Below are 24,227 nucleotides of genomic sequence, written 5' to 3' on the forward strand. Positions count from 1 at the left end.
TCTGCTCACCTGGATGTCAGAGGAAGCTATAGTGGCTGATGATAAACACGGCTAACATCACCTGAACACTCACGGTGTGCCAAGACGGGCCATAAATAGGATTTCTCACTCCATCCTCCATCTAGCCCTTGGAGATAAGTATTAGGATTCCCAACTTACAGATGAGAAAAATAGAGATTTAGGGAGACAGGCAGGGGGTAATAGCAGATCCAAATGCAAGCCCACATTGCTCAAAGAACCTAAGCTCCAAATCTCTTCACAACCAGCCCCTCTTGGTGAGCACTCAGGGTTCTTTGCTCCATCTCCCACTTCTAAAGATAATTAAGATCACAACCAACAATGTGCTTGACAGCTGCTAAGTACTAAACGTACCAAACTGTAATCCACCCATAAGCTAGTAAGGCAGGTGTCAGCCATCATGCCCATTTCCCAGATTAGCAGACTGAGGCTCCAAGTGATATGAGGACCCACCCAGGACTGTGAGCTGTGGTGGTCTCCTGACCCCTGAGTCCAGTGTTCTCCTCACTACACTAGGCTGCCAGGAATCAGCTCATTCCCTATCCATTCATTCAACCAGTATTCACTGAGTTCATGTTACAGGTGAGGCACTTGTCCAGTGAACAAGACAGCTTCTGCCTAGAAGGAGCACTGGTGGTGGGAATCATTGCTCTCCCATGACAAAATTCACCTTTCCTGATTTTTCTTCAGTGAACCCGTGCTCATTCCCAGTCTCTAAAATGCAATGGAGCAGATTCCACCTCCATTCTAGAAGTAGGTGGGTGACTCGAATGGGTTAATTAGAACCTGACTGGCTCAGAAAGAAGAATGTGATCATGCTAGCCAATGAGAGCCAAGCTCAGAACAGTAGCAGAGCAGCCTGAGGCTGCCCCAACCCTGCTTTATGCTAGCCTCCAGCACTGAGGCAGCAGGCCTGGAGCTGCTGGGACATGTGCCTACAAGCAGAGCTGGAAAATGAAACTGGCTGAAGCCACGGAGCCTAAAAAGGGCACAAGAGGACACTGTTTGATCCCCTCAATTAATTTTTATACCAGGGAAGTACTATTAAGAGCCTCATTTTATATATAAGAAAACTGATGCTCAGAAAGGTGAAGTCATTTGCTCAAGGACACACAACAGGTCAATAACATGGCTGGGAGTTGAATTCAGGCCTATGTGGCTTCAGTGTCCATGTGCTTACCTCTCTGCCCAAGGTCAAATTCTTCAAAGATGCTGTCTGGGCCTCAGTTTCCCCCTTGTACAGTAGAAGGATTGGGACATGATGCCCAAGCTCCCTCCATGGTCAGACGAGAGGGCATCTTGGGGAGTGGGTGGGTCTGGAAAACTAAGGGTGACCCTAGTGGACGGGGTACCTGTGGGAGTTGACAGGCAAGGAGTCACATCAAGAACAAGTGGCTGTCTGTGGCCTCTGACGTCCATCTCTCCCACTGGCTAAGGCAAGGCTGGGGTCTAGCAAAGGACGGGGGAGCCCCCGCCCAGCCCTCCACTGCTGGCTGGCAGTGACTAACGCCTCAGCCCACACCCTTGAGAGCAGACACACAGTGGCCACTTGTGTTTACTGGCCCAGGCACCTCTGTGGGAACAATCTTCCCCCTTGTGCGGCCCAGCCTGGAGGAGGTGGGGACAACCCTCCCAGCAGAGAGCCCTGCCCCACCCAAGGGGCCCCGGCCAGTCCAGTCAGGGGCCAGGGGCTTTCTAAAAGTCACCACAGAGCAGCAGCTGGTAGGGACAACCCCCAGGCCCACCCCTTCCCTCCCAGCTGCAGGCTGATCACTGTGTCCCTGTCTCCTCCTCCAGGGAAAGAGCTGGTATCACAGAATCCAGAGATGAGAAAGAACATTAACCATCACTTCTACACCCCAACTCTCCCACCCCCTCTGCAGATGAGGAAACCGAGTCCACAAAAGTGAATGCAGTGACCAGGGTGCAATCCAGGACAGCTGCCTTTTCCCTGCTTGTAGATTCACAATTCTCCTTTGTTTTGGCAACTGCTTCTCCCTCTTGGTGCAAGGGATTCATAAGGGACTGAGTCCACCTGGTCCCAGGGCACGGCCCAAGCCCAGCCATACATTCCTGGCCCTCTCAGCCATAGTCAGTGGTTCACACTTGCATAAGGGATCCAAGGCAGGCCCAACAGGGTTGTATCTGGGTTAGTTTGGGGTTTTTTGGTTAAGCTATCAGTAAAGCAGCTTTTTCTTCTTTCTCTGGTGTTGCTAAACTAGTAGAATGAAAGGCTGGAGAGTCTTACAGTCCATGTAGCCAATCCCTCAGAGACTCTGCCTGAGGATGAAGCCCTGACAAAGAAAACGACCCACAAATGCAGAAGGGCAAATGATGAAGTCGGTGGACACCTAGAGCCAGCTGTTCCTAAAGACAGGACGTGTCCTTAGACTTTTCAGAGACATGAGCCAATAAACCCCCTTCTGGACTCTGTCACTTGCCACCAAAAAGTAAGTTTGGCATCTAAGGGGGCATGCCAGCAGAGAACAGACATCTATGGAGGTACATCACCACAAGAAACACATGCAACAAGGGCCACCTTAAAAAGAATCACCAAAAAAAAAAAAAAAAAAGAATCACCAAGACCAACCAAGTGACCTTCACTGAGGCCTCTCCAGAGGACCTAACTGATAATCTAGGACACAAAGACCCAAGTAGAAAACATGGTTACTAATGGGCCACAGGCAATAGAAACCAGGGGATTCTTCTGCCACAAGGATCTTCTTCCAAGAAAGTAGGCATTTATATTTATGAAATTTTTTAAAAATGAGGAATAATGGGAACCTCCAGTGTTGGACAAAACGGGGTGCTAAAATGGGTACGTTCATTACTGGCAACAATATCCAGATTCGATCTTCTAAAGACAAAATTGGCAATTGGTTTTTAAAGCCTCTTATCCCTCATTCCTAAGAATTTAAGGCCAGGAAATTCAAATAAAGACAATAAAAGAAACGTACTAGGACCATGTTCACAGTAGTCCAGAACAACAGCCAAAAAATCTAAGTAAGGGAAGCCTGGGTGGCTCAGCAGTTAAGCATCCACCTTTGGCTCAGATCGTGAACCCGCCTCAGGTCCTAAACCGGAGATCCTGAGATCAAGTGCTGCATCGAGCTTCCCGCAAGGAACCTGCCTCTCTCTCTCTGCCTATGCCTCTGTCTCTGTGTCTCTCATGAATAAATAAATAAGATCTAAAAAAAAAAAGCAAATAACATCAATATTCAACAGTAAGACAATGGTCAACTTAGTGGGATATTAAGTAACCCTTTAAAATAATAAATCAGAGGACAATATAGTAATGAGGAAAATAATTAAGCCATAATAGTCAACAAAGCAGGATAATAAAACTGTTGCTAAGCTAGAACTTTGGGGGAAATTGTGGGTACCTACAAATAAGGAGGACCTGAAGACACAGCCTAAGGAATCCAAGTAGTTTATGAAAGTTAATTTAAGGGCAGCCCAGTGGCTCAGCGGTTTAGCGCCGCCTTCAGCCCAGGGCCTGATCCTAGAGACCTGAGATCGAGTCCCACATCAGGCTCCCTGCATGGAGCCTGCCTCTCTCTCTCTTTCTGTGTGTGTCTCTCATGAATAAAATCTCAAAAAAAAAAAAAAAAAAGTTAATTTCAGTCAATGACATCTGACAATTATCCACAGGGGACCCAGCAAGGACAGACAGGGGTACAGTGCCCAGAAGTGCCTACTTTATCTTGACCTTATCCTGAATATATCCAGGGATGGGCACCCGTCCTCCCAGGAACCCACTGAGCTGCGCTGTCCAATATAGCAGCTAGTAGCCACACATGGCTGCCACCGAATAGAGCGGAAATGGAATATTCCCATCACTGCACAAAGCTCTAGTAGGCAGCTTTCCACAGAAGGCTGCACCTGGCAGAAAATGGGTGATTGGGCATCTAAAACTCACTCCCATGTTCCAGTCCCAGCCTAAGTATGTATTTTTGTTTCTAGGAAGAAACAAAGGCCTCAAGTGCAAAGAGTGCGTTGAAGCCGCTTGGGTGGTGATCACTTGCCAGTGAGGTCTCCTAGCAACCTGGCTGGGCAGCAGGCGTGAGGGAAGGCTCCCAGCTGACCTGTCAGATGAGCAGCCTGGGTGTGTGGGTCAGAGCCAAAGACTGGAGTAGACAAGGCTAAAGCTATTGTCCCCACCCTCTTGATTCTGGATGGCTCAAATATGGCTCAGGCCCTGGAACCAAGAAGGGGTTTGGTCTGTGTCCTACAATATACAGCTGTGGTGTCCCTGCCCAAAAACATTTTATCTTTGCATGGTGAGGTCTGTTACTAATCACAGGAACGGCTTCGATGTTATTAGGGAGGGAGGAAATCTGGCCCTGGAAGGTCACAGCAGGACTGGCTCCGGGCAGGGAAAAGACCCAACAGAAATGCAAGCAGGGTGCGCTGAGGGCAGCAGACACAGAGCCAGGACAGGCGGCCAATGTGGCCTCGGGTTCAGATTCCACTAACGCCCCTGGCTGGCCAGCATGAGTCAGTCGAGGAGTGGAGCATGTGCGCCAGAGCCTAGCCTTCCAGAAGCTTGGGTACTGTGGGCCTTAGGAAGAAGGCGGCCAGCCAAAGGCCTCCAATGATCTCTTGAGGCAGGATAAGCAGCACCCCACTTGTATCCAGCACAGGTCCATGAGGTATGCAGAAGTACTGCTGTCTGCTCTTAGTAAGAGAAAAGGAAGGCCTCTGGCCCGGGTCACCCGGCTAGGACGTGCTGTCAGGACCTGACGCGGGCCCAGCTTTCTGCTCCCCCAGAGGAAACATCTCCAGCGGCTCCCACCTGGCTTCTAGGTGTGCCAGTCCTCCTTCCCCATCCCTCCCCTCAGTGCCTTCAACCAGAAACTGTCTTTGGGCAACTTTCAATGGCTCCCTGCTGCCTGACACGAAGCCTGAACAGCCTGGTCTGGCACTCGGGGCCCTGGTAATTTGCCCCACCTACTTTCCAGGATGCCACTACCTCCCCCTACTGCCCCCCCACAGCCACATACACCCCCCCACCTTCCCACCCTCCCCCACCCCGGCTATGGCCAGTGTCCTTCTACTTCCTACTTTCATGCATTTCTTTCTGCTCTTTCCTCCACCTGGAGTGCCTTCCCCATGCTGTATTTATTCCACAAAATCTAACTTAAGTGCAGCCTGTTCCATGAAGTGGTCTCAGAACCCCAGCTCCCCGACTACTAATCTACACCTTCTTAGTTCTTTCTTTTTTTTTTTTTTTTTAAGATTTATTTATTCATGAGACACACAGAGAGAGGCAGAGACACAGGCAGAGGGAGAAGCAGGCCCCATGCAGGGAGCCTCACGTGGGACTCGATCCCGGGTCTCCAGGATCAGGCCCCAGGCCGAAGGTGGCACTAAATGGCCAAGCCACATGGTCTGCCCTTCTTAGAACTTTCTTCACAGACCTGGCACCCTAGTCATTTGTGTTCAGAGATTCTCTAACTTGGTGGTGGGCTCTAAAAGGCTAAGTCCATTTCTGATTCATTTTAGTCCACCCCATAGAGCCTGGCCTCAAATAGCCAGTGAATAGACAGGTATACAGGAGGGTGGATAAATGGGAAGATGGGAGAATGGGTAGGCAAATTTGTACATGAGCTGTGGATGGATGAATGGGAGGGTAGGTGAATGGATTGATGGATGAGTGGAGAGATGAATGAATGGGAGGGAGGGCGGGTGGGTGCATGGATGAATGGAAGGGAGGGAGAGAGGGCAGACAGAAGAATGGGTGTGTGGGAGGATGGACAGATGGATGGATAGGAGAGTGAGCAAGCAGGAGCATAAATGGGCAGATGAAAAAAAAAATGGGCAGATGGGAGAACAGGTAGATATGAGAGAGGAATAACGGAATGAAAAGTAGGGCTAGGCAGTAAATAATCATTAACTCTTTTTCCCAAAAAGCACTTGAGCCTACCTTGTTGTTGGCTTCTACGAATACCAGACTCTCTCATTCCCTCAATACTGTAGCCAAGAAAGTTATTCCTACAGTTACCTAACCTACTGCATCCCCCCCGTGCCCCCATCTTGCCTAGAGATGGGCAAACGTCTATCAAGTCATTTGTGGAATCAGCACAGGACTTAGCTTCAAATTCCAACTCTAATACTTACCAGCTAAGTGTCCTTCAGGAAGCCAAGAAGCCAGCTATAGTCTTTTGACAGCCATGTGGACAATTCCAGAGACACAGGAGAAAGTTTAGAAACCGTGGTTAAGCGGTCAACTACCAGCTGTTACGATCCTCACTTAGGACTACGCATTTTTTATTTCCAAAAGCCTAAAAGTGTGTTTTACGTTGTTCACCAATGTATCTACTCTGCTCTTAGTAAGAGAAAACGAAGGCCCCTGGCCTTCTATGTTCGGCCACAGTATACACGGAGTATTTTAAAATAACGGATAGATGAATTGGTGTTCATATCCACATGCAAACAAAGAAATTATGTCTTCCACATAAAGACAGGAGGAAAGTACAAGAAGTCCATTTTCTCCTCAATGTATTTATCTTCTGGAATCTCTAGCTGTTCCCTGGTTTTGAATGCTGTCTCCTCTCTACCTTGGAGAAGCCAAAGCCTTTGACTGGGCAGGATACACACAGTTAATGAGTCCTGCCAAGTGGAGAAACCACTTCCCTATCAATAATCACTGGGCCAAGTTTCAGCTCGTGACAAATGAGACGGCCAAGTTTCAAAACAAGAGACACTTGAGGATGGCAAAGATTGTGAAGCACAGAGAGGTGGAACAGCATGGCTCCCAAAGACGGCCACTTAATACCCTCTCCCTCAGGGAAGAGAAGCCTGGCGGGCCATCCCAGCACAGCAGGGAAATGCTGAGCCTCCAAATCCTTCTGAGCTGGCAGATAAAAACACCAAACCCCAATAGGATTGGCCTCAAAGATCCCATGCCAGGATCTTGACCGAAAACCTGGGCAACCCGTCCAACTTGGCCCAGGACGTGGGAGCCTTCAGATCTCAGCTCGTTCAAAGTGATGGGGATCCAACCCCACCTACTGCTGATAAAGGAGGTGAGAGGTGATACAGGGCCGGTGCTCCCACCTCTCCCAAGCTCCCTCTAGCCAGAGGGCCCAGAGAGCAATGGGTGCTGAATCACGGCAGGAGGGCAGTCTGGGGTCAAGAGCCCAGAGGAGAGGAGAGAAGGAAGAAGCTTTACCCAGGGCCTCCTCTGCGACCCGCACCATCCACACACCATACAGGGCTTCCCTCAGACCATCTTCACCACAACCCTGGGGGATGTGTGCCCTTACCAGCCCCACTTTCTAGGCAGTTCCAAACCTCAGAGGTGAAAACTGCTCCAAGTTTTCAATCAACAGTACTTTTTAGATTCCACGTGTAAGTGAAATCATAGGGTGTTTGTCTTCCTGTGTGTCCCTTGTTTCAGTTAGCAGAATACCTTCTAGGTCCACTCAAGGGATTATGGGTGGTTTGTCTTCTTTGTGATATTGTATTTTGAAGACTCTCTTTAATGAGTACATGCTGCTTTTAAAATAAGAAAACAAATGAACAAACAGACTCTTAAATACGGAGAACTGGTGGTTGCCAGAGGTGGGGCAGAGTGTGAAATAAAGGAGATGAAGCGGTACAAACTTCCAGTTATAAAACAAGTCAGTCATGGAGCTAAAAATACAAAACAGGAAACACAGCCAATAATATTGTAATAATGTTGTTTGGTGACAGATGGTGGCCACATTTATTATAGTGAACACTGAGTATCACATACGATTATTACATCATTATGTGGTACACTTAAAAGAAACTAATATAATACTGTACTTTAATTCTACGTCAATTAAAAGAAAAAACCCACCCATAATCCCAGAGATAATTGCCGTTAGCATTTGGGAATACCTCCCGCCAGTATTCCATGGTGCAGGACAAGAATTATGTCCCACTTGTGAGAGAGCTGGTTTTATTCCCATTTTACAGAAAAGGAAGCTGAGGCCATGTAACTTGCCCAAAGTCACACAGTAAAACAATGGCCGAGTTGGGACTTCTGAGGTGAAGGGCACCACCAAGTCAGAAGCCTCAGAGGCGGGGCTCCCGTGGGAAGTGCGGGGTGCTCCTCAGGTCTTCTGAGGGTCACCTTGCAGTTCGGCCACAGTGGATGGTCTGCAGACAGAGCAGAGGCTCGGAACAGGGCTGGCACTGGTTCCTCACTAACACAGGGTCCTCCCTCCTTGGTCAACAGGAGCAGCAAGTTTCCTGTCACCTCAAGGTGGGGGTGGGGGTGGAGGGCATTTGAGGAAGGAGGAGGCTTGAGAAAGAGCTAGAGCACCAGAGCCCACCAAGACGCAGGACAAAGGTAGACAGAACCTCAAGGCCAAACAGGGAGGCAGGGCAGCTCTAACGGGGACATTGCCTCAGGGTGACAAAGCCAGCTTTGATGGTGGCAACAGCCTCAGAAGCCAAGAATTGGGCCTGGGCTCCCAGACAAAACAGGCTGGAGCTTTCCAGGAAGCAGGGCAAAGGCAGGCGCGCCCTTCAAGGCATGAATGCTGTTCTTCCACCAACCAGAGCAGCTTGGGCCACCCCCAGACTGACTGGCAGGCACAGAGCTAAGACTGTGAAGCTCCCAAAGGCCGGGATGGGGCCTCTTTATCACAGAATCATGTTCATCATCATAACAGGTCAAGAGAGAAAGAAGCTTTAGGCTGATCCCCAGCAACGCATCACACCAACTCCTATGCAAGAGGCAGCCTCCTGCGTGGCAAACAAGAAGAGGTGGACCAGGGGCCTCCAGGGACTCTGCCTGCCAATCCTCAGGCAGCCAGTCAGGTCAATCAACAGAAATAATCAGCAGCACAATGACAATGACAGCCATGTTCACTTCTCCCTCCATTGCTGAGCACTATGTTAAGGACCGGCCACGACTTGATCCTCCCAAGTTCTCTCAGGGAAGCACTTTTTGATCCTCCATTTTATAGCTCAAGACACTGAGGCCCAGAGAGGTAGGTGACTTTCCCAAGATCACACAGCAAGAAGGCAGGGAAACCAGGAGAAAGCTCAGCACTGATCCCTGTGCCTACACTCATACTCACAGCGCCGGGCCTGCCTACAAAGGGAGGAAGGTGGGGCTGCCATTTACTCATTGGTTGTTCACTGATGCAGCAGAAACTAAGCATCTACCATGCTAGCCACAAAAAAATCTCCCTGCCTCCAGGAACCTTATACCTTCCAGAGAGGAAAGAAAATAAGGAGACACACAAAAGAAACCCAGTCTGTGACTGGAGCTCTGAAGGAAATCAGCAGAGAGCTGTCCCCTTGGTCAGGGATGGGTGGTCAGGGCAGGTCTCTCTGAGAGAGGACATGGGAACTGAGACCCAGAGGATGAGGAGCAGCCTGGCTGTGCAGAGTAGCAGGAAGAGAGTAGGAGGCAAAGAGAACAGCAAGTGCAAAGATCCTGAGACAGAAAAGGGATGTGCTCCCTTCCACTCCTCTCCCTGGCCCCATCTTCTTCCCCCACTGCACAGAGCCTGGCTAGAGTTAACTCTTCAGTCACCACAACAGTGGGTAAACCTCTTGAGTCTCGGCCTGAATCTCAGCTCTGGTGTTGCCTGTAAGAAAACAAAATAAGCAAGCTGTGGGAAAAGGAAGAAAAAAAAGTAGCAAAGGGGAAAGCAGAAAGGGGAAGAGAGAAGAGTGAGTGAAGAGGCAGGTGAGTGCAGTAGAGGGAGGGACAAGGGGTGAGGAAAAGGGGCAAGGGAGGAAGCTCTTCTGGGTACAGGCCTCCCTGCCCTGCCCTGCCAGCAGCACCCAGGGACACCCAGAGCCTTAAGATGCCATAGCACCAGCAGGCCCACACCCACCAGAGCTCCAGGAGGAGGCCAGGAGCACCCAGCTTCCCCACCATGATGCTGGCCCACTTCCCCTGCCACTTCCTCTGTGAGCCGGAGCCCTGCCTACACCCATCACCACTTCCTCTGTGCGAGAGGCCACCACCACCTCCACCATCTCAGGGCTCAAACCCAGCTGAGGCAGGCCTAGGTAGGAGGGTGGCATTCCTGGGCACAAACTCCAAAGCTACAGGGAGACACCACACTGAAGTGACCCTGGATCCTCTCCTCACACCCCTCGTCTTCCCCTCCATATGGTACAGTAGAAAGGGCACAGGCTCCTAGCCAGAGACACCTGGGTTCAAGTCCTAGCCTTGCCATGGAAAAGCTGCATGAGCCTAAGTAATCAACCAACATGCCTCCCTGAGCCTCTGCGTCATCAGGTGTGGAGTGAGGATGTGAACCCCTGCCTCTTGTGGGGCCAGAAGAAGCATAAACGATCAACAGATAAGAAGGACAACTCCCCACTCACTTACCTTGCTCACCTTGGAACCTACATGGCTGGCACACAGTAGGTGCTCAATTAATCATTCTAATGGCTAACATTTATTTGAGCTTTCCTGAAGTCCTGAGCCAAGTGGTTTCCATGGGTCATTTCACCCTCAAACCCCTTATGAGATAGTCCAATTCCTAGCACCTCCTTGCAGCTAAAGACACAAACAGACATATAAGTACTTTTCTCAGGATCATACAACCCTTAGGCAGCCTGGGTGGCTCAGCAGTTTAGTGCCACCTTTAGCCCAGGGCCTGATCCTGGTGACCCAGGAATGAGTCCCATGTCAGGCTCCCTGCATGGAGCCTGCTTCTCCCTCTGCCTGTGTCTCTGCCTCTCTCTCTCTCTCTCTCTCTGTGTGTGTGTGTGTGTGTGTGTGTGTGTGTGTCTCATGAATAAATAAATAAAATCTTAAAAAAAAAAAAAAAAGGATCATACAACCCACAAGAGGTAGAGAGCCAGGCTCTAACTCTAGAAATTCATCCAAGTTCCTGTGCCATCTCTGATCCCCGGCAAAGGTGAGCTTCCCTCCCCTCCTCACGCTGTCTGCTTTCTTGCCGCCTCCTCACAACCATCCCTTGCTCTCTAGAATCTTCCCTGCCTCCCACCCACATACAACATCTCGTTCTTGGGCTGGGTGCCTTCCATCAGTTACTTACTTCCTCTCCCTGAGCTCTGACCTGGGCCCCAACCACAGCTCTGGCTCTCTCCCAACCCCACATGCTCTAGCTACCAGGGTGTGGCCCCTCTGTTCCCACCTTCGGCAACCAGGAAACCTGGCTCTGGCATCCCCCAGCTCCCCTACTCTGGTGACCATCCAAAAGTAGCTCCTCTCTAATACTGCATGAGGCTGACCTGGTCAGGCCCTGGGACTCAGGACAAGCAGGACATTAGCTGAGCTCAAAATCATCACAACCAAATCCCTCAGCTTGGCATTCCAAAGCCTTTTTGACTTGGCCCCTTTTGATCAGGCCCTGCTTTGGTCAGCCCCTCAAGCCAAGCCCAGCTCCCAAACCCACTGACCAGTGGACTCAAGGAGGCAACTGACAAGTACAGAGGGGGTCAGAGGAGGATACAGGGTGCTGGTGAACATCAGAGGCCAGATCTGTACCGTGCAGCATAGCAGCCACATGTCACTACTGAGCACCTGAGACGTGGCTAGTCCAGACTGAGACGTGCTGTGAACACAAAACACAAACCGGTTTCAAAGGGCTAGTGTGGAATAAGAATATAAAATATCTCTTAATTTAGGGCACCTGGCTAGCACTGTCAGTAGAGCATGCAACTCCAGATCTGAGGGTTGTGAGTTCGAGCTGGGTGTAGAGATCACTTAAAAATTACATTTAAAAAAATCAATAAGCAAGTATCTTTTTCATTCTATATTATTTTAAGTTGAAATGATACTTTGGGGCAGCCCCGGTGGTGCAGCGGTTTAGCGCCGCCTGCAGCCTACGGCGTGATCCTGGAGACCCTGGATGGAGTCCCATGTCAGGCTCTCTGCATGGTGCCTGCTTCTCCCTCTGCCTGTGTCTCTGCGTCTCTCTCCCTTTCTCTCTGTGTCTCTATGAATAAATAAATAAATAATATTTTTTTAAAAAATCTTAAAAAAAATAAGAAATGATACTTTGGATATATTAGGTCAGATAGAATATACTATTAAGAGGTGACCAACAGACACATGAAAAGATACTCATCGTCACTCATCATCAGGAAGATGCAAACGAAAACCACAATGAGTTCTCACATCTGTCTGAATGGCTAAAATCAAATACACAAGAAACAACAAGTGTTGGAGAGGATATGGAGAAAAAGGAAGCCTCATGCACTGTTGGGGAGAATGTAAATCAGTGCAGCCACTGTGCAGAATAGTATGGAGCTTCCTCAAGTAATTAAAAACAGAGACACCCAGAGACACCTGGGTGGTACAGCTGGTTAAGCATCCAAATCTTGATTTCAGGGATCCCTGGGTGGCGCAGGGGTTTAGCGCCTGCCTTTGGCCCAGGGCGCGATCCTGGAGACCTGGGATCGAATCCCACTTCGGGCTCCTGGTGCATGGAGCCTGCTTCTCCCTCTGCCTGTGTCTCTGCCTCTCTCTCTCTCTCTGTGACTATCATAAATAAATAAAAATTTAAAAAAAAATTTAAAAAAACAAATCTTGATTTCAGCACAGGTCATGATCTCAGGGTTTTTAGATCAAGTGATCCGTGTTCAGCAGGGAGTCTGCTTGAGATTCTCTCTCTCTCCCCCTCTGCCCCTCCCATCCTACCCAGCCTGCACACTCTCTCTAAACAAAGAAATCTTAAAATAATAATAATAATAATACCATACAACCCAGCATTTCCACTACTAGGTATTTACCCAAAGAAAGTGGAAACACTCCTTAAAAAGACATCTGCAAGGAATCCCTGGGTGGCTCAGGGGTTTAGCATCTGCCTTTGGCCCAGGGCATGATCCCAGGGTCCTGGGATCGAGTCCCACATCAGGCTTCCTGCATGGAGCCTGCTTCTCCCTCTGCCTGTGTCTCTGCCTCTCTCTCTCTCTCTCTCTGTGTCTATCATGAATTTAAAAAAAAAAAAAAAACCACACACACACTTAAATAGAATCTTAAAAAAAAAAAAAAAAGGACATCTGCACCTCTATGGTTACTGCAGCATTATCACAATAGCCAAGATATGGAAGCAACTGATTAGTGTCCACCGATCCACGAATGGATAAAGAAGTTGCGGTGTTACATATTAGTATTAGGCAGCCATAAAAAAGATCTTGCCATGTGACACAACTTGGATGGACCTAAGGGATACTATGCTAAATCAGTCAGAGAACGACAATTACCATATGATTTCATTTATATGTGGAATCCAGAAAACAAAACAAACAACCAAAAACAGACTCCTAAATACAGAGAATGCACTCACTGGTGGTAGCCAGACGAAGGGGGGCTTTTATGTGAAATAGGATTCAAAATGCTGGCAATCGCCTCAAATCTGGTTCAGCCACCATAGGAGCCACCAATCAGTCCACAGGCCATACCAGCCTCCAGGGCCACCGACTGGCAACCTCAGGCCTCACTCTGTGGCCTCACTTCTGGGCCAAGCTTCTCAGCTTGCTATCACCACCTCTGCCTGGTGGAAGTCCTCCCCTTTCCCCACGAGCCCTGCCCCTGTCCTGCTACAGCTCACCCCACCCAGCAGAACCTCTCTCTCCTCCCCCCACCCAGTACACCTAGCAGCTGGGGAGACCACTGGCCACACTGAGCACTTCCTATGAGCCAAATGTTGTGCCCTACATGTGGGGTGAGTACGAGTCTCAGCCCCACCCTACACATGAGCAAACAGGCTCAGACCCCAGCCTAGCACTTGAGATCACACAGCTGCGAAGTGGGACAGCCAAGATCTGGCCCCTGGTCCATCTGGCTGCAAAGCCTCATTCTTTCATCAGACACTCAGGGACCTGACACATCGCCGTGAATGAATACTGTCCGCCACACTGGATCAAGCCAGTTCACTTCGATGAGGCAGGGATGCTCGACTGGAACAATTTTGCACCCCCCCCCACCCAAAGGAGACACGTGGCAATGTCTAGAGACATTTTTGCCTTGTCACAACTAGGGGGTAAAGAGTGAGGTGATAGTTCTAATGAAGAGAGGCTAAGGATGCTGCTAACATCCTACCATGTGTGGGGGCAGCCCCTGCAACAGAGAATTCCCACCCAAATGTCAACAGCACCAAGGTGGGGGAGCCCTGGTGTAAGAGACCAGCTGCTATTACCAGCTAGACCCCAAGGTCACATCGACCTTTGTCCCACATTTTTCCTTAGGTTCGTCTTTCCAGCTCATCTCTTAACTCCCACAAAAGACACAACGGACACAGCATCCCATGATGGGAAGCGAAACTACCCCTCAAACACTAATGACTGCCAGCACAGAGGTCCAGCAGCCCAGACCACCCAGATGGACCATGGAGGGACCCCAGGAGTAACTGACAGTTACCCTCCCCTCATTAGCATACTAAAGTCCCCACCCAAGGAGCACAAGCCTCATTAACATAATATACAATCTGTATAATAGGCTTGTGTCCTTAAGATGTACGCGTGACCATATGCCTGCCTCTACGTTCAGTGACAAGGCTCCCCTTTCTAAATGTGCATCCTAGCCCTAAAGGAAAGGAACTCCTTCCCCTGTGCTTAGGGAGTTTCACTCAGCTTTGGAAGGTAAGCCCGATCTCCTTATTTGCTGCAAGTTTCCTGCATGTGACAACTCCACCTGGTGTAGTCTCCATCCTTGCCTCACCGCGGAGCGACCTCACGCTAGTTGGGTCTCACTACAAACACTCTGCCTTGTCCCCAGTGAAGCCGCAGTAACTGGCCAGGACCTTCTCTTGTTAATACCACAAGCATCAACAATAATAAAGTATCTTCCTTTCATGCCCACTTCCTGGGTGGGGATCAGGTGCTAAAGGTATCATACCTCCTCAACTCCTTCAGCGCCCCCATGCTCCCAATTACTATCTCCCTTTACAGACAAGAGTCTGAAGCTCAGAGCTGGAGGTCACTGGCTCTGCATGAAACCCAGATCCCATGGAACCCCAAATTTCTTCCCTTAACCACCTTGTTGTACCACACTCAGCAGCAGCTGAAATTGGGAGTGATCATGCAGGGTTGATTTCCCACGGCTGTGGGGTGGGCAGCCTGTGGGGTCGTCCCCTGGTCTGGGTAACCTTGGGAGGCCAGGAGGTCCTGCATGAAGTGGGGGGTGGGGATCTACTTAGTTGTTTAGTTCCTGCAGCCAGAGCCAGCAAGAAACAGCCTCAGTGCTAAATCAGCAGCTCCAGCGGACCCCCGTGGCAGGCGACACCCCAGGAAGCTCGGGCCACTTGAGTTTAGGACCAAGCCAGGAACCCACTCACAATAGCAAGGACTTCTATTTAAAAACATTAGGCTGAGCGGAAATAAGGTTACTGCCTAGGGGCAGAACTCTTTCCGGAGGAGGAGGGGAGGCACACAGGCCCAGCCCTGGGCAGCCCCAGAGGAAGCGGAAACCCAGGCCTTAAACCGAAGGGCTGGAGAGGAGGTGAAAGCAGGGTCCCGGCCTGGAGTGGCGGAAGGCCTGACAGCTAGCTCCCACCTCACTGAACCTCTGCTTTGTCTAAAACCAGGATGTGGCACTTCAAGGGTGAAGGTTAACAATGGGTCTCTGAGCTGGAAGGCACCTGAGGTCCCCATGGAGGGTGGACCCATTCAGGGCCCCAGAGGAATTCAGGGTTTGGCCCTTGCCCAGAGCAAGGGGCAAAGGGGAGCCTTTCCTACCTTCTCTCATTTTCTTTTAAAAATCTACCCTCAAATAGGCAAACCTTTCCACCCAATAATTCTCTTCTGAGAGTCAAGCCAAAAACAGGATTTAAAAAACACAAAAAGAGGGATCCCTGGGTGGCACAGCGGTTTGGCGCCTGCCTTTGGCCCAGGGCGCGATCCTGGAGATCCGGGATCGAATCCCATGTCGGGCTCCCGGTGCATGGAGCCTGCTTCTCCCTCTGCCTGTGTCTCTGTCTCTCTATCTCTCTGTGACTATCATAAATAAATAAAAATTTAAAAAAAAAACACAAAAAGAATTTTAATGGCAAACCTGCTCATCACCAGGCAGCTCTGCTGTAATGCTCGCTTTGGAAATGCCAATTTTATCCCAACACCATTGATATACTACGGAACCATTTCATCAAAATGCTTAATTCCCATTTGCTTGTGTGCAGTTTTGTGGGCCAGAAATACTAGGTGAACACAGAAAACTGCACCCAGCTGAGCCAAGAGGCAAAGAAATGCCCACATCGCTCAGATGCGCACCTTAAACATCAAAGACCTGGAGCCCACACAGCATTGGGGGGTCCCACTCAGCACCTGATTTCAGATAACCCTCCTCCCACCCCTTCGAGCAGCCACAGCTCCCGCACCCACGGCCACAGCACCCTGCACGTCTCTTTCACTCTACAGTGTTGTGTTTACTGTAATATTTATTTCTCATCTCCAAAGTTGTGTATAACTGCACCACCGGTTTTTTTAGGTCCCCCCCCCCTTTTTTTAATGGTCTCCCGCGGTAGTGAAGTGTTATATCTTTTCCTTAAGATTTTATTTTAGAGAGCATGCACAATGAGCTCAGGAGGAGGGAGAGGGAGAAGCAGACTCCCCCACAAGCAGGGAGCCTGAGGCGGGGCTTGATCTCAGGACCTAGAGATAATGCCCTGAGCTGAAGGCAGACGCTTAACCTACAGAGCCACCCAGGTGCCCTGGACCATGTCTTAAAAAGCGGCTGTTCTTACTGATTTTGCTCAGCATAAAGATTTTTTAGGGAGGCATATTTACATTACAGCAGAGCCGACTATGTTATATAAAGTGCTTAGCACAACGCCTGGCACATATCTAATAAGCATTTAAACAACTGTGACTTGTTTTAAAAAAAAAAAAAAAAAAGGCGGCACCTGAGTGGCTTAGTCAGTTAAGCATCTGACTCTTGGGATCCCTGGGTGGCGCAGCGGTTTGGCGCCTGCCTTTGGCCCAGGGCGCGATCCTGGAGACCTGGGATCGAATCCCACGTCAGGCTCCCAGTGCATGGAGCCTGCTTCTCCCTCTGCCTGTGTCTCTGCCTCTCTCTCTCTCTCTCTGTGTGTGTGACTATCATAAATAAATAAAAATTAAGAAAAAAAAAAGCATCTGACTCTTGGTTTCAGCTCAGATCCAGGATCTCAGGTGGTGGGCTCAAACCCTGCATGGGGCTGTGCGCTCAGCACACAGTCTATTTGAGATCCTCTCTCTCCCTCGTCCTCTGTCCCTCCCCAGCCAATAAATAAGAACAATCCTTTTGAAAAGGCTAAATATCCAGTAAGATTAAGATCAAGGTGGCACTGAGCCATCCCAGAATGTATGTAGGAAACATTAAGAATATTACAGAAAGAGGTTTGAGGAATGAAAGATGGTATAAAACACTGTAGGTATATAAAAAAATGATAAAGTCTGTAAGGAAATATATCAAAATGTCAAGAGCAATTGACAGGACTTAGGGGGATGTTTTTCCTTTTAAGGAAAAAAAATATGTTCTTTGTATACTCCCAATTTTGCAAAACCATAAACCTCTGAAGAGCTTAAAGGTAACATAGAATCAAAACCAAAGTAATTTTCAAGAAGCAGAAAAATGAGACACCTGGCTGGCTCAGCTGGTGGAACGTGTAACTTTTGATCTCAGGGTTTTGAGTTCAAGCCCCATGTTGAGTGTAGAGATCACTTAAAAATATATCTTCATAAAGGAAAAAAAAGGGGGCAGAAAAATCATCTCAGCCTGCTAACCCAACCCTAGATGTCTGCTCACTCTGTGCTCAGCACGTGACTACCCGCCTTGCCGCTGTAGCACAAAGTTCGTCCTGCATGAAGGCAGCTTTGTTCCACTCTACATGTTATCAAACACTTTCTCCCCTTTCTATCTTATCTTCAGAATAAAGATGATTCTTAAGAAGAATCTTGAGGGATCCCTGGGTGGCTCAGCGCTTTAGCGCCTGCCTTTGGCCCAGGGCGCGACCCTGGAGTCCCAGGATCAAGTCCCACCTCAGGCTCCTGGCATGGAGCCTGCTTCTCCCTCTGCCTGTGTCTCTGCCTCTCTCTCTCTCTTTCTATGTCTATCATGAATAAATAAATAAATAAATAAATAAATAAATAAATAAATAAATCTTAAAAAAAAAAAAAAGAAGAATCTTGAAATGATACAGGACAACAAATTTGAAGCCACATATACACTGTGACATTTGCTTTGTATTTAGTAATGAGCTAGCAATTATTTTCTTTTGAAATCAATTTACATTGCATAACGATTTAGGTGAGAATGACCTCGACTCCATCCAGAATGAATCCTACCCTTCTCTGTCTCTCCCAGGGCCAACTGTTCATGGGCTCATCAGGGAGAGGAGGGAAAAGGGGCCTCTTATCTTGAGACTGCTAAAGTTTAGGCTCTGAGCTTCTGCAAGACTTCATCAGGCAACCTGTAGTCAGTCTTGTCCTAACGAGCATGTAACAAATTGAGATTTCTAAGGCTTCATACACCAGGGAAGTCCTCAGGAAGGCCTTCACCATGCCAGCAGCCAGAAGAACATGCTTGTTATAGGAGAAAAGAGATGGTGCTGGCCATCACCTCCCCAGTTCACAGCCAACTAGTGGCCCAGGCAGGCACTGTGTCAACACGTAAATTCTGGTACCAGCCATAAAAACCTTGATGAACTTCTGGCATCTACTGCCACAGTGGCCGTACCAGGGAACAGAGAAGTGGAAAAGAGTTATGGCCCCTGATTAGAGTCTTTAATAAAGCACGATCTGATTCAACTTCAGCTCTGAAGGGCTGAGCAAGCAGTACTTAAGAGCAGAAGGCATGGGTGACAGGCATCTCCAATCCTGCGTGAATCTTCTACAGCTGCTAAGGAAAATGTTAAACTGAAGCTCAGAGCCTTGGATTTGAGTCCCTTCTTTTCCAGACACCCCAATATCCCCTAACATGAGGTTGGGTTGGATGGCCAGTCACACCCCAAGGCCAGGCCGGTGATATAATAAACCGTCCAGGCGTATCAGCCATCACCCGGCTCTCTTGCTCGAGCTCTCCCTCCTCTTAGTTATGAGAAAATCATGGGCTCGGTGGTGGGAGAGAGCTGTGGTGCAGCCAGCTCACAGCTTTGGGAACGAGAGTCACTTAAAAAGGGTCCACTTGCTCTGGAGAGCCACGGAACAAAGTAACTTGTGAATCAGATACGCTCCTTGCTCCTTCGTATGAAACCTCCAGAGTAGCAGGGGACTTTTACAGGGCTGCAGCGGCGGAAATGACAAGTGAAACTCATGGGGGGAAATCTTACCAGCATAAAAGTAAAGTTCTGCATTTAGGTTTAAAAGAAAATGAGGGAGGAAAAAAAAAAAAGAAAAGAAGAAAATGACCTTTTCTTGGTCAATGAGTAGCTCAGTGTTTTGAGTGACACTCTTGGTTTCAGCTCAGGTCATTAGTTCAGGGGTGCGAGATCCAGCCCCTTGTCTGGCTCCGCTGCCCCACAGTCTCCTTGATTTTCTCTCCCTCCCCCTCTGTCCCTACCCACCCCCCACCCAGGCTCCTGTGTTCTCTCGAATGCTAGGATGGAAGGACAGAAGGAAGAAGGACGGACATGAACCATATGGAGCCAGGATACACTGGGAGAGAAGGACAAGACTGCAATTGAAAGCCAGCCCCTATCGGAGAAAAAAACATCAGTGTAAGCCAATAATATTCACTAAAAACACCAACTGAACCTTCTGGAGAAAAAGGAGGATGTGGTAAGCTGACCAAGGGTCCTGCTGCCCTCAAGACAGTCGGGGCACATCTGGAAGAGTGGGGTCTGACTGGAGACAGCGAGGAACTCTGGCTGCGTGTCCAGGGGCTGAGCTGCAAGGCTGAGGACAGTCTCCTGGGGCCCCTGGAGGAAGATGTCGCTGAGAAGGGTAAAGAAAAGATGTGCCGCTTATCCTCAAATACATGCAGAGCCCTCAGGAAGAGATTTTCCAGCCTGAAAGGCACTGGATGTGAGCGCTACAGAGGCCTGCTTCTCCAACCACAGGACCTCTGCTCCAGTGGGAGTTCCTCCCCGTAACAGGGAGTGCGGGCTCAGAGGAGAGGGGAGGTGGGAAGGTAACCAACAGGCACCCAGATGGGCCTGGTCCACCTGGTCCACCTCAAACTGCCTGTAGGAGCAGAACTTCTCAAACCTAATGTGCTTGGCAATCACCTGAGCATCTTGTTAAAATGCAGACTCCAACTTAACAGGGCTGGGGCGGGACCTGACATTCTGCATTTTTTTTTTTTTTTTTAACATTTTGCTTTTCTAACGAGCTCCCGGTGAGGGGAATGCTGCTCCTCCAGGGAGGGACTGCACCTCCGAAACCAGGCTCTAGATCACTAGCAAGGCTGAGAGGAAGTCCTGACCAGGTGGGCCCAGAGACGCCCTGTCTGTGGTCCAGCCTCCTGAAAGGCAAGCCTGGGGTCTGCGTGGTGTGCAAGCTACCCGAGGCCTCAGGGGGATGCCATGCCGGTAACTCAGGAAGAAAGATCTCTCCTGGGGATGGACACACAGCAACTTAACATGGGGGATTTTCTCAGGAAAGGTTCCCTGGAGGAAAGGAGGTGAGGAAAAGGGTGGCGTCAAGCTCTAGGTGTTTGGGTCCCCCACACAACTCAGCATCGGTTCACAGGAGCAGGAACCAGACAATGACCTGCTGCAAACGTGTCTAGAATTAATCAGCCCTGCCCCACCCATCCCTCCACAAAAGCTCTCTGCCCCCCGTATGCCTCCAGGGGAAAGGTGACGGAAGCCTGGAAGACTCCCCAGCTGTGACTCACACACACGCAAATCCCATCCCCATCCCCGCAGCGCAGGACTCACAGGGCCCGACCTCCCCTTCCTTCTGCGCAGCCCGAGCCCACCTTTCCAAGCCCAACCCCTCCCCCGGGGGCCACCCCTTTTCTTGGCTGCGGCTCATCTTCAGGTGTGTCCCCAAGCCTTCCAGACGCGGCCGGGCTTCTCGGTCTCCACGCCTCGGCAGTCTGGCAGCATCCGTGTGGCCTGTCTTACGCCCAGAACCAGTTTTAGGGCGGATGCGTGGTCGCCGATGCCGAGGTCCTGGAAGCGCCCCTTTGTCTCCCCCTGCGGCGCCGAGCGCGGTGCCGGACGCACAGGAAGTGCTCGGAAGGGAGCTGGGGGCGGCGGCTGCGCCCAGAGGGGGCGCCCAGCCCGCAGGCAGCAGCCGGGGAGCGAGGCCCCCCACAGGCCCCGGGACGGCGCCCCGCGCCCCGCGCCCCGCGCCCCGCGCCCCCCCGAGCCGGGCCGGGCCGGCGATCCCGGCCCGCGCCCCTTCCTTCCGGAGCCGCCGCTCGCGCCCGGGCCGCCCGCCCCCAGCGCCCTCACCTTGTAAACCTTCCCGAAGGCGCCGTCGCCCAGCTCGCCCACGATCTCCCACACCTCGTTGGGGTCCACGTCCCGGCGGACGTGCTCATATTCGCGGGACTTTCTCTTCTCGAAGGTGGACAGACGCAGGATGCGGCGGAAATTGGCGAAAGCCATGGCTGGGGCGCGCGGGCCGGGGGGCTCGGGGGCTCGGGGGCTCGGGCTCGGGCTCGGGCTCGGGCTGAGGCTCCGGCCGCCGCGGGGAGGTGGGGCTGAGGGACGCCGCGGGCTCCGGGTTCTCCCCAGACCCGCCCTTCCCCGCAGCCCGACTCCGGCCAAGTGCGCCCCGGGCTGCGCGCGGCGGGAGCACCCGGAACCGCGCAGGCGGCCGCGGTCCCCGCCCCCGGCCGGTCGGGTCCCCGGGGCCGCCTCCCGCCCCGCCCGGCCCGCGAGCCCCAGGACGCGCTCCCGGGACCTGGCCCGCGCCCCCCCGCCCGCCGCCCGGCTCCACCTGCCGCTCCCCGGCGGCGCCCGGAGACCCCTTAATTGGCTGCGGGCGCTCCCCGGCCCCGCCCGTCGCCGCAGGGCACTCTGGAAACTGTAGTCCCCGCGCGCCCGCGGCCCCGCTGGGCTTCAGGACCGCTCCGGGCATCCCTCGGCCGCACGGCCCGGCTCCGCGAGGCCAGCCGCGCCGCGTGGGCCTCGGAAGAACCGTGGGGAAGCGAGAGGGAAGCCAAGGGACTTTCGCGAACGCCCACTGATTGTCGCCCAAGGGCGAAGAAGGTGGAGGGCACCCATCAGTGAATCCGCCCCGCAGCTACCCCGCAAGCCTGCTTGGCGGGCGCCCACTTCGCCGGTGGCGACCCCCGGCGGGGAGGGCCCCAGATGCGCATCCCGCTGGAGGGTCGGGGGCGGCTTGCCCGGCGAGGTGCTGCCTCCTAGCGCACGAAATGCGGCGCCCCTCGCGGCCGCCCTTGGTCCCCGGTGCCCGGGGCTTCCCGGCTCCTTTCCTGCTTCCCAGGGGCTCTCCCCCACCGGGATCCACAGACCCGCCAGCAAGAGAGCCCTGGGAGAAAGAACTCCTTGGGACTTCCTTATCACATGCTCCACGATGGACCTTAAGATAGACTTGCATAGTAAGTAAAAACTCTTAGCCTAAATGTCCCTCAATTTTAAAAACTGAGCTCGTTACAGATAGAAAGGATCATCCTTGCTCCACTGCCACTGTACCGCCTGCTATTCACTCTCCATAGGACAACTATACTTTATCTAAATCCACAAGGTGGTTGTGTGAACACTGATAAAAAAGAAACCTCACTAAAGTGGAGTTCAGAGGCTAGAAAGGGGAGCCGACGGCACTTGATGTCAATTACAGGGAAGTTGTCAATTGCAGACCTAAGAATCCTCAACAGGAAAATCATCGGTTACAGGGATGTAACTTTTCCCCATTGGGGAAAGATGCACATTGCAACCCCAGGGGAGAAATCCTCTACTCTGGTAACTCAGCTGATGGAAAACCATCATCACCCTGAACTCTTGCTTTTCTCTAGTATGATTTCCTTCAAAACAATTCTTCCCAACTTCCTCCTCCTCCATAAAATAAAGTTCCTCTCCTTTGTTTTGTTGGACTTGCCTGTGGTTTTGCGTTAGCTTGCGTGTCATGAATTGCAATTTTCTTTTATTCTCATATAAACCCATTTTGCTGGTGGTAAAATAACTGGCTATTTTATTTTTTAGGTTACATTTGCAAATAGAGCATGCTGAGGGATGGGCAGCCTGCAAAGGTTATTATGGTAACTCTACCTCATAATCAAACGGAATCCCAGCAAGTATCACCCTACTTTCCTTCCTACCCAGGAATCCCTACCCTTACAGAGAATGTCCATGTTGAGATGTTTTCACCCTTTCATGAGCAGTGTGCAAATAAGAAATGTAGTTCTAAGTTTGGAAAGCTAACTACAGAAGCCTGGAATGCTGGTGGTGGTCAGCATACAGGGTGCCCCGAGTAAAGGTTGCCAAAAGATTTTAAAGGTCCCCCACACCTTACAATTGTAGAGGATCTTTATCCCTAAAAGAAGAAAAACTCTCACTGAGTAACCCCATGTTTAAACCTCCTCCAACAAGGGATCCCTGGATGGTTCAGTGGTTTGGAGCCTGCCTTTGGCCCAGGGCGTGATCCTGGGGTCCCAGGACTGAGTCTTGCATCGGGCTTCCTGTAATAGAGCTTGCTTCTCCCTCTGCCTGTGTCTCTGCCTCTCTCTGTGTGTACTCTTATGAATAAATGGATAAAATATTTTTTTAAAAAATAAAATGTTAAAGTTATTTATTTGAAGAGAGAGAAAGAGTGCCTGAGCACACCAGGGGCAGGGCAAAGGGAAAAAGAAACCCAAAAGCCAACTCTGCACTCAGCCCAGAGCCCCACATGAGGCTCAATCTCATGACGCTGAGATCATGACCTGAGACAAAACTAAGAGTCAGAAGCTTAATCAACTATGCCACCCAGATATCCCATTGAAAATGTTTTTTTTTTTTATTTATTTATGATAGTCACACAGAGAGAGAGAGAGAGAGAGAGGCAGAGACACAGGCAGAGGGAGAAGCAGGCTCCATGCACCAGGAGCCCGACGTGGGACTCGATCCCGGGTCTCCAGGATCGCGCCCTGGGCCAAAGGCAGGCACCAAACCACTGCGCCACCCAGGGATCCCCATCCATTGAAAATGTTCTAAAATTGCATTATTATGATGTCACAACTCAGTAAATTTTCTTAAAATCACTGATTTGTACACTTGACATAGGCAAATTTTATGATATGTCAACTATACTTCAATAAAGTAAGAAATCAAAGGTTCAATAAAACTAAAGCAACATCTCAGAAATAACTAGTACACAAGTCTGGTCAAAGAAAAAAAATTCAGAGACCATGAAAAGTAGGATAT

General features: G+C 50.6%; 1 protein-coding gene across 1 annotated transcript in view; it reads right to left on the reverse strand.

Annotated features, from left to right (window-relative positions):
* The window catches only part of STK10 (serine/threonine kinase 10), a 113,450-nt gene extending 91,673 nt beyond the window's left edge, over window positions 1-21,777 (reverse strand). Inside the window, exon 1 of the mRNA XM_041750552.1 lies at window positions 21,312-21,777. Within this exon, the coding sequence (XP_041606486.1) occupies window positions 21,312-21,467 (156 nt within the window). The 5' untranslated portion in view covers window positions 21,468-21,777. The remainder of the gene's footprint in view (window positions 1-21,311) is intronic.
* Window positions 21,778-24,227: the final 2,450 nt, after the last annotated feature.

Source organism: Vulpes lagopus, chromosome 3 (genome assembly GCF_018345385.1).
Source record: "Vulpes lagopus strain Blue_001 chromosome 3, ASM1834538v1, whole genome shotgun sequence".
NCBI classification, from domain to species: domain Eukaryota; kingdom Metazoa; phylum Chordata; class Mammalia; order Carnivora; family Canidae; genus Vulpes; species Vulpes lagopus.